At 38.9% G+C, this 19,220-nt stretch overlaps 1 protein-coding gene across 4 annotated transcripts in view; it reads left to right on the top strand.

Annotated features, from left to right (window-relative positions):
• Positions 1-19,220, top strand: part of LOC121635506 (histone deacetylase 4-like) — a 66,829-nt gene that overhangs the window by 21,462 nt on the left and 26,147 nt on the right. For 3 of the 4 annotated variants that reach the window (XM_041978710.1, XM_041978708.1, XM_041978709.1), the window contains exons 4-7: positions 6,428-6,753; positions 10,886-11,036; positions 13,116-13,239; positions 15,453-15,571. In XM_041978710.1, the coding sequence (XP_041834644.1) occupies positions 6,428-6,753; positions 10,886-11,036; positions 13,116-13,239; positions 15,453-15,571 (720 nt within the window). Of the gene's footprint in view, positions 1-3,215; positions 3,375-6,427; positions 6,754-10,885; positions 11,037-13,115; positions 13,240-15,452; positions 15,572-19,220 lie in introns of those variants that run through there. The other variant, XM_041978711.1, reaches the window with a different exon arrangement.

Genomic DNA, 19,220 nt, shown 5'->3' with positions numbered 1-19,220 from the left:
CAAGCAAAACAAGATTTCACTAAACTTCTGTTGTGGTAAGTTTTATGTAGCGTGACCAGTTGTAGGGTTATTGTTCATGACTATTTGCATTTTTGACCAATCTGTTTATTTTCTTGATTAGTTAGTTTTATATCCAAAAAGTGTTGAAAATAATACAAAAAAAAGTGCCTGTCCATATTATTAAATTATCCTTCAACTCACCAGTTTTTCAGAAATAAAAATAATTAATTCATCCTTGACAATGGCTTATATGTAACCATACTCCTTTGCCTCATTTAATATGCAAATTAGCCCACAAACTCCTGACTGCCCTGCTTTGACTAAAGCTCTTTCAGCACTGGTTATAAAAAAAAAAAACCTCACACCTGCTAACCTCTGGCTTTGGGAGATAAGCAGGAAAACGTCAAATGCCTGTGCTGTAGTCATGAAAATTTCCCAATTTTGAAGGGCATTGATGGAAATATAACACCCATGCAAACGTGCAGACCACTACAGGTGCTGCGCTCTGAGCTGAAAGAGTGTACTCAGCTTAGTTTCCCTATATAAATTTACAGAATGATTTACATGGAACCTCTGAAGCTGAGAGCAACAGCTTGCAGACAAACTGAGACAAGGTTGAAAGACTTTTACCTGTTTGCAAGACAGCTAGCAACTAGCTAATGCTAATTATGCTGACCAGCAGTCACACATTACAATAGTAAATGTTTATACATCAATTCATTTGATGTAGAAAAGTACATCAAATAGTTGACTATTTGATGTACTTTTATAATAAATATGTTTTCTACCCACTGTTAGCTGCACGCAGCACTTCATTCAGACCCCATCCTCCACTCCCTCTCTCAGACACACAGATGCTTTACATTGATCCTCCCCTTTTGTAATGCACACACACTTGATCAATACACCATTATGAACAGGAGGGGTGCTCATTAAATCATACTGTCACTAGTTAGATTTAAAGACTTTTAAAGTATTTAAGTCCATTTCACCATGTTTCCATTTTCTTGAACCATGTGCCTATTTTTAGGCCTCTGCTCAAAAATGGCATACCCATAATGAAATGGGCATATTTCTGCAACCTTACGGTCTATGTGGCTACATTTGGAGTCAGAGTAAAGAGAAGATCTTTTAAGATGTGTTAATATCAGTATATGTGTTACTGGTGAAGAAAAAATGGAGATGGCACATAGCACAAATAAACAAGTTTGTAAACTCCTGCCAAATCATAGTACAATATTTGAACATTATCTCCAACTCAGAAACATTAAAACAAAATAAGAGGTTTTAGTGCAGAGGGTTCAGGCAAGATCTCCAAAATGGCCACAGTTAGACGCCGTCTGTGCTCCAAACCTCGAGTTTTAACCCTTTGACACCTATTTTCACAAATTTAGGACAAACTACTTCCATTTAAGTTTTGAGTTCTTATTACTTTTAATTGTATTGATTCACTTGATTCATTTTTATTTATGTACTATTATTTATGTATTTATTTTATATTTATTTATTATATGTTTTAATATATATCATTCAAACATTCATTCATTTTCTGAACCGCTTAGTCCATTAAGGGTCGCGGGTAAGCTGGAGCCTATCCCAGCATTAACAGGTGAGAGGCAGGGTACACCCTGGACAGTTCACCAGTGCATCGCAGGGCTATATGTATATTTTTTTAATTTAATAATTAATTGTAATTCATTTTATTCCTTTTTTCCTTTTTTATATTTCTCCCTTTTATTATTGTTGTTATTTTGCTGTATTCATTTTGTTTTTGTATAATTGTAAATAAATTCTGGTGTTTTGAGGTTAACCGGTCAATGCAGCAACCTTTTATAGAACCTTAAGGACTTTCTGTACATGCCCCCTTCTACTTCCCCCTTCTTCAACCATAGGAAGGTTACCCCCAATGACCCAAAAAGCTCAGAGTTAATGACTAATTTAGCTAATTTTGTCAAATAAATGCGGCTGATTATTTAATATCCGTCCCTTTTGGGGGCAGCAGAATTAACATGGAGCAAAACGTCAGCTGACAAGGATGTGAATGTGAGTGAAAGAGAGGGATAATAAGCCATTTTCTTCTTTTTAATATGCTAAAAAGTAAAGATACGATTTAATGCAAAAAGTACATAGGAAAATACCAGAATACCAAAGGAAATTTAGCCAACTTTTTAGAATTTTAGCGTTAAAATAAGCTTAGTCAAAAAATGGGAGACAGCCACGACTATTACCTCATAAATTTATATTTATTAGAAATTGTTGTGCAACTCAACCTCAAGGATGAGGTGTAATGTTATACCTTCGTGTTGCTGTTGTCATGTCCCGTCCGCAGCCCCCAGAGCACCGAGGATAAACACACCTCTGCTGCCGGTAGGAAAGCATTTAGCAAATGTACTCATCTGTAAAAAAAAGAAAAGAAAACTCTTTATTCTTAGTTTGAAAACAGCACATAATCAAATATTAGTTAATTTTAGATGTACCTAGTTTCAGATCTCCATCTCGGGATGGATCCTCAAAGTTATGTATGTATGTATATGTTTTGCACTATGATGTGTGACAAGCAGCACATCTGTTGGAAATTGGAAATGCCACATTTATATGTAAGAAAATAATGCTAATTTATGTTTGTGTTGATTTTATTATAACCTTGTAGCATTTAAACATCTAGGCAAGCCTCCCTGTGGGGAAAGTCCTTACTCTGCTTCACCTGAAACCATTTTGTGGTTTTATTTGTTTGGGAAATGTAGGCAAATTCCAGACCAGGAATTTGAGCGTGCAGTATCCAACCGCACAAGAGACACAGAGAAAGAGGGAGGTGGTTATTATAAAGAGGGGGAGACGGGCATGCCTGATGGGACGCCTGCAAGTTGAGTGGGAGAAGAAGACAGAGGTATTTGATGAGCTGCAAACCCGTGTGCGGAGGGTTTTCCTTGGCTTCAAAAGCAAGAGAAGCAGGTTGAGTGGGGAAAAGAGCAGAGAGGGTGAGGAGACAGAGTAAGAGGGAGTGGTGTGTGTGTGTGTGTTTGAGTGAGTGTGTGTGTGACGCTGGTTCCTGGAAAAGCAGAGGGCTGCAGAATAAACAGCCTGCATGCCTGAGACTGCCCTGTGATGTCACCACTGGGCAAACGAGGGACGAGGGGAGGAGAAAGAAAAGAGCAGAGGGAGACACCCATCAGGTTAAAACAAGAGAGGGGATGAGGGCCGAGCCAAAAGCGGCGAAGGCCGGGAGCATGAGGAGAAGTCCGATGAGCAGGGACGGGAGCGCGTTGCCATTCCCTGTAACAGACTGAAAGAAGGAAGAGGAGGAGGAGGAGGAGGAGGGGCTGCATCGATAAGGAGGAGTGGACGAAGAGAGGAGGCTGAGAGAGCGCTGATGGGTAACGACAGCACTGACTCTTTCTCTAGCTCCCTCTTTTATGTGGCGAGCAATTAGCACCGCCGGTGTGACTGAGATGCCAGATGAGGTGTGTGTTTTGTGCGTCACTGTCAATGAATGTGTGAGGCTGTGTTTGTCATATCAGGGACTCAATACGTGCAGAGGAACATTTTGTACAGGCTGAGTGTGTGTGTTTGTGTGTGTGACCGTTTGTTGGGATGAGTTATGGATTTGCATTAGCCAAGAGTGGAGCTGCAACCCTTTGATAAGTTCAGATTTGGATTTTAATAATCTCCTCTCGCCTGATTTGTCCTTCTCTCTCTTCTTTTTTTTTAATTTTTTTAATATCCTATATTAATGATTTTGCTTCTAACTCCATCAGGCAAATATTCCTTAATCATCAGATAGACATTGACTCATATCCTTATACCTTAAAGTGACTCATCAGATCTTAAAAACACATTCATGTATAAAAGAAACAACTTTAAGATAACAAAATAACATCTAATTTCGTACGTTCTGATGTGTGATTAACTGTTTTGTCGGAGCTTATCTTTCCTATCAAGAAGTGCCAAAGAGCTGCTGGATTAAATTAAACACTTTGTGTCTTGTTAGGCAGATTTATAAATGGCCAAAAAAAAAAAAAAAAAAAAAATGCTTGTTGGTTCTTTTCTCAGAGTGACGGTTTCATTGGGGGGAGGGGAGCAGACTGAGGAGAAAAATGTAGTGAAAGAAGGCATCTTATGACTGGGAAGCCTCATGTCCTGCAGGCTGAAACAGATAGACTAGTTTTCTTTTTTGCAATTAGATGGGTTAAAGCAGTCTACTAGACTCGGCCGACTACTGACTCATGTTGTTGTCATCCCCCGCATGACTGCAGTCCTTTAGGACCTGTTGCATGTTATTGCGCTGTTCTCTTACAGCATGGATGACATTAACTGCAGGGGTGGTGTTTCACCTGCTGCACAAAAAAGGAACTTGTGTTTCAAAGCACTTCTCCGACATATGGTCTTAGCAGTAAGGAAGCTGTTTGGATGTACAATTACAGTTTATCTGCACTGAAGATGATGCTCAGGCAGAAAGGAAAAAGGCTTTTTCCAAGCTTCCGTCTGCCATCCATTAAAAGGATCTTTGGTAAATGCTTTATGGCTTTGTGGCATGTCTCAGTGAAAAGTGTATCAAATAACAAATGATACAAATAAAAACGGGGCCCTTTGCTGGAATGACAAGAAATCAGCAGCTTTCCGTAAAAAACGCTTCTTACAAGTCATATGTGTTTGTTTTCTTATTAAACACGTCTCAAACTTCTGCATTTGAGCATTCGTCTGGCTGCAGTTTAGCATGGCATCAATGTCATGTTTGCTTCTTTATTAGCGCAAAGTTCTCGCTAGGCTCTCTGCAAACATGTAGGCAAATAATTGACCAATCGGCTCCTATTTATTCAGATTAAATGGGAGGAAGCTGCTTGATTGGAGGGCTTCCTGTGCAGTGATTTGCGGCACAGATCCTGAACTTCGTGGGCTGAATGCAACCTTTGTTAGATGCTGCTGGGCTTCATGTGGAACTGCAGCATAAGTCGTATTAGACGGTACTACTGCTGCAGGAAACTTCATTTTATTCTTTCTTTGTATGGATTCTTTAGTGTAAAATTATGTTTATTCCCATATGAATATTCTTTTATTTTATTTGAATCACTTTTGGGCAGTTTTCTAGCAGGTAAATCCTATTCAACTTCACAACCTTGCAGTTGGAGCAAATATGAGATCACAGCATACCTTGGATGCTCAGTGTGATGCACAGAGGCATGTTTTGAGTTTACCTCCTTTTGCATCAAAGGTTATAATAGAAAGCCAGTTGCTGATCCAGCACTAAAGAACATGCTGGGCTATATATGGTTCAACCACATGGGGCAGGTGTAAAATTATAGGGCTGGGTGCGTGAACTATAAAAGACGTATTTCACACATGGTAGAAGCCTGTTTTTACATTACCCTGCACAAGGTGTGAGCCCCCCATTATTTTTCCTTATATTTTCATCTTGTAATATCTAAAAGCTGTACTAAGCAACAGTTCTGAAGGCCCTCGTATCTGACCCACGCACTGACCCATAAACACTGCAGTGAATCAAGAAGTTCTTCAGACCGTGATCAGGTGATTCCCAAAAAGCTAGTGGCAGAATCTGAGGAAAACTGGAATCAGATAAACAGTATCTGTAACTCATGTTCTCACGGCATTCTTCAAGAAGCCATTCTTCACTTAAAACTATTTTTTATAGATATAAGACTTGTTGTGGACCAACTATTTTACTGGACTACTTTTACTGAACCCTTAATGATGTAACATGACCACTTTTGTCGCAGTATCATCCGCTACTGGAGTACACTATGGCTTCAAATTGCAACTGATCTGAAATACGTGTTTACTGACTCTACAGTTTTGATTGTAGCCTGGAATGGTGTAATCATTCACATCTCAAGAATCTTAGTTTGTCGTTGGTGTATAATATGTAGGTACTTGGAAGGGAGAAAGTAACATACATATTTACTTGTCATGTCCCGCCCATGGAATATCTGGTACCAACAGATAATGGAGTGGAAATCAGTGTCAACAGGTCTTATGGAATGATGAATCTCCCCCAGAGTCTGGACCTCAACATTACTGAAGCGGTGTGGGATCATACATAATGAAATGAGGGGTGACTCGAGACTTGCACAGCATTGAATCACACATTTTTTTTATTGCATCCCATCTTGGGATCTGGGCTCAGTCATGATACAGTGCTCTTGGATCTGATCAAGTCATAGGCCCAGCAGTGGCTTGCATCCACCACTGCTTTAAAACTTAAACGCCCAACTGGAGCTTGAATCCATGCTTCTGGGATAAACAGTCTTATATTCCACCAACAACTTCCTGTGACTCATGTCAGTCTGAAGAGAAAACTTATTTCCATAAAAATGTCTCTTTAAGTTCCTTATCTTTAGGCTTCTTCCCTGCAAATATTGGCTGTAAACCAAAAAGCACTTTTGTTCAACTGTCGCTTTCTCTTTGTCTACAGTGGACATCAACTCTGCGCTGCCCATCCGTCTCCCTCCAGCCGCCATTCCAATGGATCTGCGCGTGGACCATCACCAGCAGCAGCAGCAGCAGCAGGTATCCTCACTATCCCCTCCCGCCCAGCAGTCACCTGGACCCCTCGGAGGAACGGGCCAGGCCGGCGGGGGTGTGGTGGCGGCTTCGGTGCGTGAGCAGCAGCTGCAGCAGGAGCTCCTGACCCTGAAGCAGAAGCAGCAGATCCAGCGGCAGATCCTCATCGCAGAGTTCCAGCGGCAACATGAGCAGCTGTCCCGTCAGCATGAGGCCCAACTCCAGGAGCACATTAAGGTACATTAATTACCATCAGAACTGTTTACATACATTTTATAATGAAGTTTTTTCTCTGCTAAGAAAGAAAGGCAAGACAGAGGTTTGATTTCAGTGTTTTGGTTGGTCTGTTACGGAAAAACAGTCAAGCTAAATTTCATTAAAGATGAATCATGGGCTAGAGTCTTCCAAAATTTACAGGCGAAGCCACATCTGCAGCCCAACAACAACCATAACAAACACAGAGTGGTGCTGGAGTACAAAATGCTCTATCAAAAAATCACACTGTTCTTGTACCCCAAACCTTTTTAAATCCACCAAACAAAGCAGAGGCAGCTCTTAATTTAGTCTGCCTTGGGATCCTTCAGTAACAGACTAAATTCAGCAAGCAAAACGCAGTCACGTCAGCTTTAAATGACTTTGCTCTGAGGAAAGAGGGTGTAGAAAACAGTCAGGCACTTTGGCTTCATTTACTTTAACTCGGTGGATGGATGAGAGCAATATAAGGTTGTGTTTGGATTCAGGGAATGTGTGAAGGATGGAATCTTTAGTTACATAACCGAACCCTCATGCACGAGTTCTGTTGCAGCTCACTTTAAGTATTCAGTAATATATTGTGGTTTTGCTTGAATTGAAGACTTGTGCATGGCATAATTTGAAAAGCAAGTATCGGCGGGGATGTTTTTGCTCTTTAAAGGGACTTTTGTCTGCATGAACATCAGCAAAATTACACGAAACCTTAGTTCAAACTGGGATCACATGTCAAAGTGACCTGGAAATACAAATTGAATCTAGATCATCACGCCCTCAGTCTGAAGCTTTAATACATCAGGTCCCCAGGAGCACTGGAGCGCTCCTGTGGGGCTGCAATGTCATGTAAAAATATTCCCATATTTGTTCTTTTCTAGGATGTTACTGCTGTAAAATGAATTGTGTTATAAGCAGATACAGATGAACTCCTTAGTCTTTAATGACTTGGCATGTGGATGCTGAAGATTAGACTGCAGTGTGCAGGATTACTTTTGTTTTAATGTGATTTATTTCTTACTTAGTAGTTAATTCATACTTATCTGTACTTTATCCTATAATCTTTTCATTTTTTTGTTTTTTTTCCACCCTTTTGTTTCCTTCTTTTTACTTGTCATTTGCGATTCTGCCAAAAAAAAAACAGCAAACAAACAAAAAAAAAACAATAGATTAGAATAGAATAAAACAAACAAACCTAAAAGGGTTGGTGTACTGCATTCACTTCAGAGAATACTTAAGAACTTGCCTGGGAATTCTTTGCTTTTTTTTTAGATTTTTTCAGTCTCAAAGTACAAATCCACTTCCAAAAAAAGTTGGGTCGCTATTTAAAATGTAAATAAAACCAGAATGCAATCATTTACAAATCTTTTTTTAGCATTCCCAGGAAAATATGAGCTCGTTTTGAATTTGATGGCAGAATTTCATCTAAAAACAGTTTGAAAGAGGGGCAACTCAAGGCTGGAGAAGTAACTGGCACAAAAAAAAAGCATTTGACACCTAATGAGGTTAACTGGCAATAGTTCAGTAGGGGTTGTAATCTTAAGATAGTCGTCAGTTCATGCAGTTCTTTAAAACAAAGAGGACTTATTAATACTTAATTTAGCATTTTTTTTTTAAAAAATGTAAAGAAATAAGCTGCCCTCAGTCTAACTGCACCATACATAATGTTCATTCAGGAAAATACATTTAATGACTTTCATTAACACCTCCATTGATAATCAAGGTTCAGGTTGCAACAATGCCATAGTGTATCTTTTGCAATACACGGCGTTGATACTGTCTTGATGCTGATCACCATGGCTACTGGCCACAGTTTTCTCAGTGCACAGCATCGGCCTCATTCACCGAAAGGCTTTTAACTTGATTGCAGGAGCATATTTGATAGGACACTGATATATGCCAAAAAACTGATCCACTTCTTTCATGGCTTAATATTAAAGCAGTCACAGTCATAAACAGAGCAGGTCTGCCGTCTGAACTACAAGTGCAAACACAAAGAAACTTCTCTTCCCAGCTTGTAGTAAGAGGATATGCACCTACATCACTACACCTGACACCATCTGGACATGGCCCACTAAGAATATGTGGACAATGGTTTCACTCCAAGCATGGATTCCAGTTGCCGTTCTCAATTACATGAAACTATTTGGCTCTCTTCTCTTTGCTTTTTGTACGTGTATATAAAAAATCTTTTTTTTCTTAATCTGTTGGCAAAGTCAGTTGCACATCTCCATATTTTAGATGACTTTTCTTTGTTTTCCATCCACTCAAACAGCACACAATCGTTCAGACATCTGTCTTTCTGACACTCAGTGGGCCATAGCAAGGCAAACACGAGTACAGTGACACCCGATAACATCACGTGCATTCCTTCAGTTTGATTAATTCCTCCCAACTTCACTGCCACGAGCAAGACTTGATTCCTCCAGACTTTTATGTACAACATAAAATGCCACCTTTCCGAGGCTGTAGGTAATGCAAAGTGTGATAATAGTAAAACACAACTTATTTCAGAGGGAAACTTTCATGACCTTTGCATTATAGATATATCTTCACATGGAGACTTTAATCTTTTGCAGCCTCTCAAGTGCTTCTTTTTGGTTGTTTAGAGATGCTTAGGGATGAGTGATGCTGTCTAAAGAGTTGTCTTGCCTGTGGTGGGGCAGCAGGACCACTCAGATGGAAGCCAGTGACGCACAACCTGAGCAGGGAGGCCCAGCCTCAATCAGCCCCATTCACAGCCCCTAGTGTACACACACACACACATATACTCACACACAGAATTACACGACCATTAGAAAACTACACATCCTCTTACATTTCTCCAAACAGAGTCAAACTCATGCCCAGTGTGCTACCACATCAGGAACAGTGATACACACCACCGCAGGCAAACATTTGCATATACTCACTCATTCACATGTCTGTGTTTTCTTGCAGGGAACCCTCTTTTAAAGCTCGAGACATCCTGAAGTTCTTAGAGCATTACTCGGAAGGGAAAAAGGGAAATTGTGTGTGTACATTTCTGGTCTACTGAGCCACAGGGGTTTTTGGTGTGTGCATGTGTGTGTCTGCATGTGCTATATGTGGGTGGGGAGGTTGCTTTGAAAATTCCCACCCACTCAAGCCCCTATCCCCAGCCTGGGTTTAAAGGCAAAAAGCACTAAAGGATCCAGGCGTTGGACTGGAAACTGGCCAGAGAGCCGACCCAAGTATTCTGCCCAGCACCGCCTCAGCCTCCTCTCACCTCCAGCTGCAATTTTATTTACACACTCGTTTTCAAGAGCTTGAAACGAGTCTGTGAATAAATTAGTTCACGTCCCAGCTGTGGAGCGTCTATTTACACCATCAGAAGCTGATTACACGTCGTTACAGTAAACCGATCAAATATTGCCATTGGGTGTGCAGTGATGAAGCCGGGAGGATATTCCTCAGTACATCACAGATAAGTCATCAAGCTGCTGACTGGCTGCAAGCTCAGGCAGCTTCTCCATTCATTGTGCATTACAGAACTGTGAAAGCACGTTTTAGTGTGCACTTGTATCATTTAATGGGTGATCTTATCCACAGGAACTCACAGCGAGGACTCTTCAGTGTGTTTGTGAACACAGTGGTTTAGTTTTTGACCTTTTATTACAGGACAAGCTGTCAGGCCACAGATGGCTCTATTTTTTTTTTTTTTTTTTTTTTTTTTTTTTGTAAAAAGCTTTACGAGGACTGAATTTTACATTTAAAGCATTTAACAGATGCTCCTTTTTTCTCAAGTGATGAGAAAGTAAGAAGATTGGATTATGTGTTTTGCTGAAGCCTCATCCTCCGAGTTAAATAGTTTTTATTTATTTAAAGGCTGAAGCTTCTGACCTGAGGTTTTCAAGGAATTTCAAGGTTTTATTTCATTACTTTGAGTAGCTGTTTGAGTATAGCAACTTAAAAGGGCGTGAATGAAAATTTTTACACACAAGACAATTATGAGTTCATCACATTTCAAACAGGAAACAAGTGATGATTTTGTAGTAAGCTGCTAAAACAAAACTCCTCATATACTGTATGAGATTTGCAAAAAAGCATTTGATAAACTTTAAGCTTTTTTTTTTACTGATGAGGTATCTAATGTTTCATCCTGCAGCAGCAACAGGAGCTCCTGGCTTTAAAGCACCAGCAGGAGCTGCTGGAGCACCAGAGGAAGATGGAGAACCACCGTCTGGAGCAGGAACTGGAGAAGCAGCAGAGGGAGCAGAAGCTGCAGCTACTCAAGAACAAGGAGAGGGGGCAAGAGAGTGAGTAGAACAAGACTCGCCACACTGAGAGCTTTCCAATAGTATTCTCCATTCAAAAAGTTCGAAGGTTGAAAGAACGGCTGTTTGTGTGCTTCTTTGCAAGCGTGTATGGCTGTGTGTGCATTTCCATTTTACTTGGAGAACCTGTATATTTGCCATGGTAAACTGGCTGTATTAGCTCGGTGGCCTTGGCGGGGGCCGGGCTGAGTTATTACCGCTGCATGCTGGATGTCTCTCAACAGTTCATTGAAAGCAAGTAGCTAGGAGTCCTTGAGAGCTAGTTTACACACTGTATGGAAAATGGTCATGGATCGGGCTCGCGTCCACGCAGATAAAGGGTTGCAGTGTTTGCGCTCACATGAAGCTACATGAGTACGATTTGTGGTCACAGCTTTCAAATTTCTCAGCATTTTAGGTAATTTTTTTGTGTATTGTTGCCACATTCCTGCTCTGATAAGCAGTTTGTCACTTCATTGATTAATATGCTGATTTAGTCATTTCCTTAGTTGCATGATTAGTTTTAAATTTCTAAAATGTCAGAACATTATAAAAAATGTTAATACTTTTCAAACTTTTCATTAATTTGCACTTCCATAAATAAGAAAAAAGCGAATATTATATTGAATATTATATCATAGGTGTATTTTCTTCCCAATCAGTAAATTAATTATCCATTAAAACTCTAAATGGGGGCATTAGCTTGATATCATGTTGTGCTTTCACAACTCATTAATAATTTTGATTAAACAAAAGTTTACATAGAAATGATCAATCATTTTAATATTACTCAGATAGTCATAATTAGTCATCTTAAATTACAAGGCTGGAGGAAAAGTGATGTCCTAGTACAATAATTTGACTATTTCAAAACTTTTTATTAAAATGGCTGAAAGAAAAACTGGTAGTATTTGTTTGTGAAATGGTGTGAATTGAAAACTATCTTGTGTACTGTCAGAGGTACATGGTGAAAACACATTTTTTTTTGTTTTAAGCCTCCTGAAGAGAAATTAAATGAGAGAAACGAGTGAGACTTGCAGACCATTAGCTAACATGTGCTAGCTGCCTATGACAACTCATCCCATATGTCACAGCAAGTCCCGTTTATGTGGCTAATCTGATGTTTGTGACGTTAGGTGTGTCTCTACAATAATTAAGATACAAAAAAATATGAGAAGATATAAAAACAAATGGCAGTAAAAATAAATAAATAATAAGATTACCAAAGAGATCTGTCTTTTGTCTTATCAGCCTCATTTAATTTCTTGATAAATATCAGTTTTTGAATTCAGGCCTGAAAAACATGAGTGCTTTTTTTTTTTTTTTTTTTACCACTTTGTCATGTTTTCATTCCTTCTCACCACTCTTAAATGATTTCTGCCAAGCACTGGAGCATTTCTGGTGTCCTTGTGCAGCAGTATGTGGTTGTCTTAGTCATACTTTTTATTTTAAAATTCTCCACATCTTTACTTTTGTGCAAGGTTAACAGAAGGCTTTTTTCCACTAAATTTACTTCCGCAGAGTAATGTCATCCCTGTGTAGTTGCGTCAGCTATGATGCAGCGACGTCTACTGTAATGGGATCAGACAGTTTGGGTGTGCAGCTTAGGCTCGCCTCCTTGCCTTTTACATGCTGAAATTCCTCCAGATTCTTTGAACTGTTTAATGAGGTTCAGCTCTGTATGGAGAGAAAAATGCAAATCCCTTCCAATCTTTCTGTTAGGAACATTGCATTTACATAGTTCACTAAGTTCCTCAAGCATTTGTTGACAAACTGAAGATCCTTTGCTGATCTTTGCTTCTCAAAGACTCAGCTTGTTGTGAAGTGTGTTGCAGGAATGGGTGCATATTAATGAGTGAAATAAAGCTGACTAGACAAAACATGAAATATCTTGGGTTTGTACTGCCTGTAATGTAAATGAGGTATATGTAAAATCAAGAATCTGTATTTATGTTCAGATTTATTTTATACACTATCCATACTTTTTTTTATTGTGGAGTTTAAGGAAGATTACCTTTCTTTTTTTTTTATTATTATTGCTACATGTACATGTATAAACCTTCAGCTTGCCTTTTCCATCAGGTGCTGTGGCCAGCACTGAGGTAAAAATGCGTCTCCAAGAGTTTGTCCTAAACAAAAAGAAGGCCCTGGCTCAACGTAGCCTGAACCAAGGAGGCCTCCCCAACGATGCTCCATACTGGTACCGGTAAGGAACAGCTTGATCTAAAATAATGTAACTGGCAGAACTGAACATTATTGCTTGGTTTTTAAAACTTTGAAAATGCTTTGAATGCCACAGTGATAATGTATTGGATTGTATCTGTCAGTGCTCTTCCTCCTCCTCCTCCTCGCCTGCCGCTGCTTCTGTGAGCCCAAGTAAGCGATGGATTGAGCAAAGTTAGAAAACAAGCATGGCAACACAGTCACATGTGGGAGCAGGATATTTGAACCTGATGATAGGTTCTCCTGCGCTGAAGTTTCGGCCTTGAATGTTTATTATAGGAGTTCTTTGTAGGTTTGCACTCTTACTTCCGAATTGTTTGTTGTGGTTGTCGTCTGTCATCATTGTCTTTGTGTTAGCATGTATGCAGCGAGGTCATGCAAACCGTAAACTTTTAATGGGCAGATATACACATCAGTCTTATTTGGTGATGTAAAAATAAAGCTCCTGTGATTATTATCACAGGATGTTTGATTTAGTTGTTTATGGGAGCTGAAAGGGAGGTGAAAGGTAAGATGATTCATCTTGCAGATTAGAGGTAGAGGAAGTAAAAAGAAAAATAACTCTTTGTTTATAATCTTAAAATTTACTTTGTAGAAAATAAAATTCCAACTACAAAAACATTATGATGCTTAAAATGCAACTAATATTTTATTCATAGTACAGCAAAGAAAACATAACAAATGCTAAAAGTATTATATTTTACTACTGTACTTTAATTACTGTAAAAAAACGCCAAAACAAACAAAAGAAAACTGCATTTTCAAGTATTGGACCAATTTTCAGTATATTGTTTCTCACATTCAGAGTTTGATTATTCCATCATCAAAAGTAAATAAAATACAGGTAAAATGATTCAGAGAACCTGAAACATCCTTCATTTGTGGATCACAGATAGAAATTTCTGGTGTTCCTGAACTTCTCCATGTGGCAGGGGCTATGCTGAAAGTCAGTGCTAGATGCAAATGATCTTCGGACAGGTTGCCAGTCCACAGACATTTACATCATCCAGAAACACTGCTGTCTTTTCTGGGCCAAAGCTCATTTAAAATGGATGGAGACAATGTGGAGATTTGATGTGTGGTCAGATAAATTTAAAGTTGAAAAATTCTTTGGAGCTTATCATCTGTAATGGTATGGGGGTGGATTAGTGTTTATGGAACTGGCAGCTTGCACATCTGGAAAGTGCTGGCAGATGTATAGAAGCAACATACTGTGTGCTCTTAGACATAAACTTTTCAGTCTAGAACTATCACCTATTTAAACACAAAATACTACACAGAAGAAGATGTGGGAATCCTATATAAATAAAAATTGGACAATATTTCTCACCCAATGATAAAGCCGTTAGTCTCCTCAACTCCCAGAGCTTTACACACTTCTAAAGAGAGGTTTTTCCCATGGTCTGCTGTTTGTAAGCTATGCCTGAGCAGACTTAAAAAAAAGATTAAAAGAGAAGTGCTGTGTGGGTTAAAAGCAAATCACTTCCAAATAAATGCATGTTAGCTGTCAAATTAATCGAGTGAAGAAAATACACTATTTTCAAATACCTCAGATCTGTGATCTAGGTACACTGCTGGATTGCATGTTTCTTTTACTACTGCTGATTAATAACACTTCAAAGTCCTTGAATATTTCGAGAAGAATCTCAAATCATCATCATTTCCCAAATGATGATCTCCATGATTTTGTGTTTAATTTAATCACAATAAAAGGACTAAAGAAAAAAATACAAATACAATACATAACTAAACAAATAAGGTTACATAACTGTTGTGTGACCCAGTGAAACACCCACAATTGTTGACTTTCAGCGGCTTACAGTAATACAAATTGTGTCTATACCTGCCTCTGCTTGTCTCCTTTCTCATATAAACATTTCTCTACTCTTTAAACTCACCATGCTGCCCAGTTTTGGAAGAAACAAGTGTGCACATCCTTTTTGTCAGGCACATGCAGTTTGGCCGAATCCAACTCGGCTTAACTTTTTCTGCAAACGCCACCTTGTTTTGTGGCCATGAGCAGATGGCAGCACATGTCAGCATCCTTGCCAAGGGATTTGCATGATGCCTTAATCATTTATGTCTATAACAGCCATGGAGTTGGTTACTTTGTGTGGCTTACTTTCTCACGTGTGCTGAGTCATCTCTTGTGATCTTGGCGGCCCCTCTAACATAGATTGTGCTTTTGTTTTACAGCAAAACGCAGCATAGCTCTCTGGACCAAAGCTCACCTCCACAGACTGGTCTGTCCACCTACAACCACCCTGTGCTGGGTGTCTACAACCCCAGAGACGACTTCCCACTGAGAAAGACTGGTACATCTTCGTTACACACATGCTTATACACAGTGTTGGCAGGCATGCTTGCTCACATTTAGAGAGGATCACATGCACAGATACTTTGAAATTGTTATGTCCAGTAGCTGCGGTGTAGACTCATGTCTGGCATAATTTAGATGGCATCAGAGGTGTGCGCCATTAATCACATCCACATTAGGCTGTCAGGGTCTACCAGCATCTCCCACATGAGAGCATTGGAGAGTGTAAGCGTAGGTGGATATACAGCACAAGAGAGTGAGACTTTAGTGGAGTACAGTAAGAGTTTTTACCATTTTAGCATCTCTTGTTTTATAAGATGGCCATGTTTCCTTATTCTCAGGGTTTGCAGATTGGAAAAGTTTAAGAAACTTTTTCATTTTAATTATTAGAACACTTGAATTTAAGATAAAATGTACACTAAGCAGCTTTTAACATAGTTTTATTTGATTAAAAGCTTTGCCAGGTGGGAAGATTTCCTCTTGCACTGCAACAATTACCTTTTGGGGTTCCCCAGGGCTCTATTGTTGGTCCATTATTGTTTTCAACCTACATAATGCTTTAGGGTCAAGTACTTTGCAGCCACTATATAAACTTCAACTCATTTATTAATAAACCTTTAGTGAACCCTAAGATCTGTCCCTGGCTGCACTTTATAAAAATATATCTCTGTAATATAGAAAAGATATAGCTAAGACGTGTCAGCTAATCTCCAGTTAAAAGAACTGATCAGTTTTTTACATCTTTAGTTTCATGTTTTCATGTCCTGCTTTCAAAAAACATTAATTGCAGTTTTCATCTGCTTCCCTTACATTCCCACTACTAATCAAGAAATAGACATTTTGATATTTTACAACATTCTTTTGTGTATTCTTCATTTGTTAATGACCTTACTATCCCCTGGATTACCATGAAACCTGCAGCAGCAGTTAAGTCATGGGACTTGATCCACTTCTTTGAAATATGTTTACATCTGAAATAATTTGTTTTTGCTCGTCTTGAGTTTGGACCTTCACAGCTTTGTAATTGTTCTGGAAATGCTTTACATTACATTTGTTGTTGTTTGCTCATATCTCTCTGAAAATTAAACAGACAGGTAAGCCAGCATCATTGGCAATGATTATAAATTAATCTGTCCACGCAGAATGACTCTTTTGCTCTAGTCTAGAGCCAGTGAGGAAGGGCTGAAGAGCCGCATGTGTCTCAGAAGCTGTGAGTTGCAGACTCCCTGGTCTAAGCAGCAAGTCAGCTGCAGCTGATTCACTTTCTCCTTTGCTTCCTGTCTGTCCGCTCTTCCACATATGCTGCAGAAGCTTCCAAATTAGACAGATTTTCCTCTGTTTTTATAAAAAGAAAACAAATCACATTGGTGCCTGTTTGACAGCATTTGTGATAATACCAGTTTATCCGTCAAAGGTTATGGAACTTAAAATGGCTTAGTTTTAACCCTACACCTTTTCCTTGTTTAATGTGTGTGCATCCAGGAATATGCAAATTATCCATCTCTACTCTCCTGGCTGTAGCATTACGTTAAGGCTGGGCGATATGAACCAAATCTTATATCTCGATATTTTTCACCTGAATCACGATATACTATATTTATCTCTATTTTTTTTTTTTTTTTTTTTTTGTCAAGTAACCAAAGAGACAGTTCTAATATACAGTCTTCAGTGCTAAATATACTTTTATTAAGGTTCAGCAGCACATGTGCATTAAAACAGCTGACTGAAATTAAAGTATGTTACATTAGTGAGTCAGTACATTTATCTACCTACTCTTCATGGGACTTTAAAATGAAAAAAAACAACAAAAAACTCAGTATGAAGGATCATTTTAGCTCCTTTACAAAAAAAAAACCTCTTTGTGGCCAGAAGTAGCAGGTACTTTTGACGTAAAAGCTGTTTTTAGCATTATTACAAATTAAACCTTGGCTGTTTTATTGCCTTATGCAGTGACTTCACAATAGTACCAAGCAGCCTCTTTTCTGCTTGTTTTGTTTGTTAAAACTAAAAAGCAGCTAAAACACTACAGAATGTTGCACTGGATAAAACATCTTAAGGCCTCAGAGCAAAGCCAGTTGTTTTCAGTATGTTTTTTTTAAAGGTGTGTTTGTATGTGTCGCTTTGTGTGGTTCTGCAAAATGTGAATGGTGGTTGTGGTGGTGTAGCAGTGAAGCAGCGGTCATCTTACAGTGCAATTATTCACTTAGCGCAGTGGCAGGCAGCTGCAACCAGGCCCCGCTGACTCTGAGCGCTGGGGCTGCTGGCTACGTCAACAGATAGACCACAGTTGACACTGGCCTGCACAGCCACTTTCCACCCGGGTAGAGTAGAAGAAGGCAGGAAAAAGGAAGAAAGAAGGAGAAATCATAGAATAAAAAAGCGAGATGGAGAGGTCATAAACACTGACAGAACAGTGATAAGTCAGAAAAGACCTTTGGTGGCTTCATTGATTTTTTTTTGGTACAAAAAAGGTGTGTTTGTCTCTTTCAGAAGCATAGAAATTGAAAATTAAAGTGCAGAAAAGAAGATTTGCTTAGCAGGATTTAAACCGTTATGTGGCAAAACAATGCCACACAAAGGAAAAAAGGCTGGAAAATGGCAGAAGACTGAAAAGATCGGACCTGGAGTGTCAGTTTGTTACTTGGTTTTTATAAGGCTCAGGATTGTGCTCTGCTGCTGAGAGAAGAAAACCTGTGCCACCCTGATATTTGCCCACACCGGTGACGTGCTTTGCGGGGTTTACTTATGGTAATGCCAGCTTGGGAGAGTTTAGAGGCTCTTTTATATCAACGGCAGGTCGTAAAGTGGCAGACTGGAACCCAGGACTCCCAGCGATGGCTGAAAGAAGCAACAACGCCTTTTTGTGCATTTCAGTAACTTAAATAAACTGGGCAACATGATGGGAAATGTTGGTTTTAAAGTCGATTTGCTGACAACTTTTGTTCCCATGGTAACAGCTAATGGGGTTTAATGCTCAGGCAAAGTGAGGCAACTACTCTGTTAGGAACATAAGAGCAGCAGGTGTATCTGTTGACAATTTAGCTGAACTAACTTTGATTTTAAAGTGAAGTGTAAATGCATGGAATGAAAATAAATTAATTTAAAAAGTTCTAGATAAAAATACTGCCACTTTCTCTGAAAAGCAAAAATGGGAAGTGATGGGAAAAAGAGTTGCATGACAAAATGTATCTTCTAGGAAACCTGAGCCTTGGCCTGATCAAGGCCTTAAGTTGTTAACCTCTCTTTTGGAGAACATAGTCGGGGTTGAGAGAATATTACATAAATAATGCCCTGTGTGAACCCTATTCTCACACACACAGTTAAAAGTTAAAATAAAACAAATAAAAAAGTAATATAGTGTTAGCTGGGACACTAGGACGATGATGTGACAAAACCGAAGAAAAAAATTGTAAAGTTACAGTTAAATTCAATAATAATAAAAAAATTGTTTATAGCTTTACATTTGCTTGTGATCTTTTGTTTTGGAATTTTAATGTTTAATGAAAGACATTAGCTCATATAATAATAATTAAATTACCCATAAATATGATCATAATCTGAAAAAATACAAAAAACTAGTTTATAAGTGACAGAAGATTGCTATCAGTTGGTTTCATTATCCAATATTATGAAAGATTCTTGTATCT

The sequence above is a fragment of the Melanotaenia boesemani genome, chromosome 24 (genome assembly GCF_017639745.1).
Source record: "Melanotaenia boesemani isolate fMelBoe1 chromosome 24, fMelBoe1.pri, whole genome shotgun sequence".
In the NCBI taxonomy this organism is placed as follows: Eukaryota; Metazoa; Chordata; class Actinopteri; order Atheriniformes; family Melanotaeniidae; genus Melanotaenia; species Melanotaenia boesemani.
This window is presented reverse-complemented; position numbering and strand designations above follow the sequence as displayed.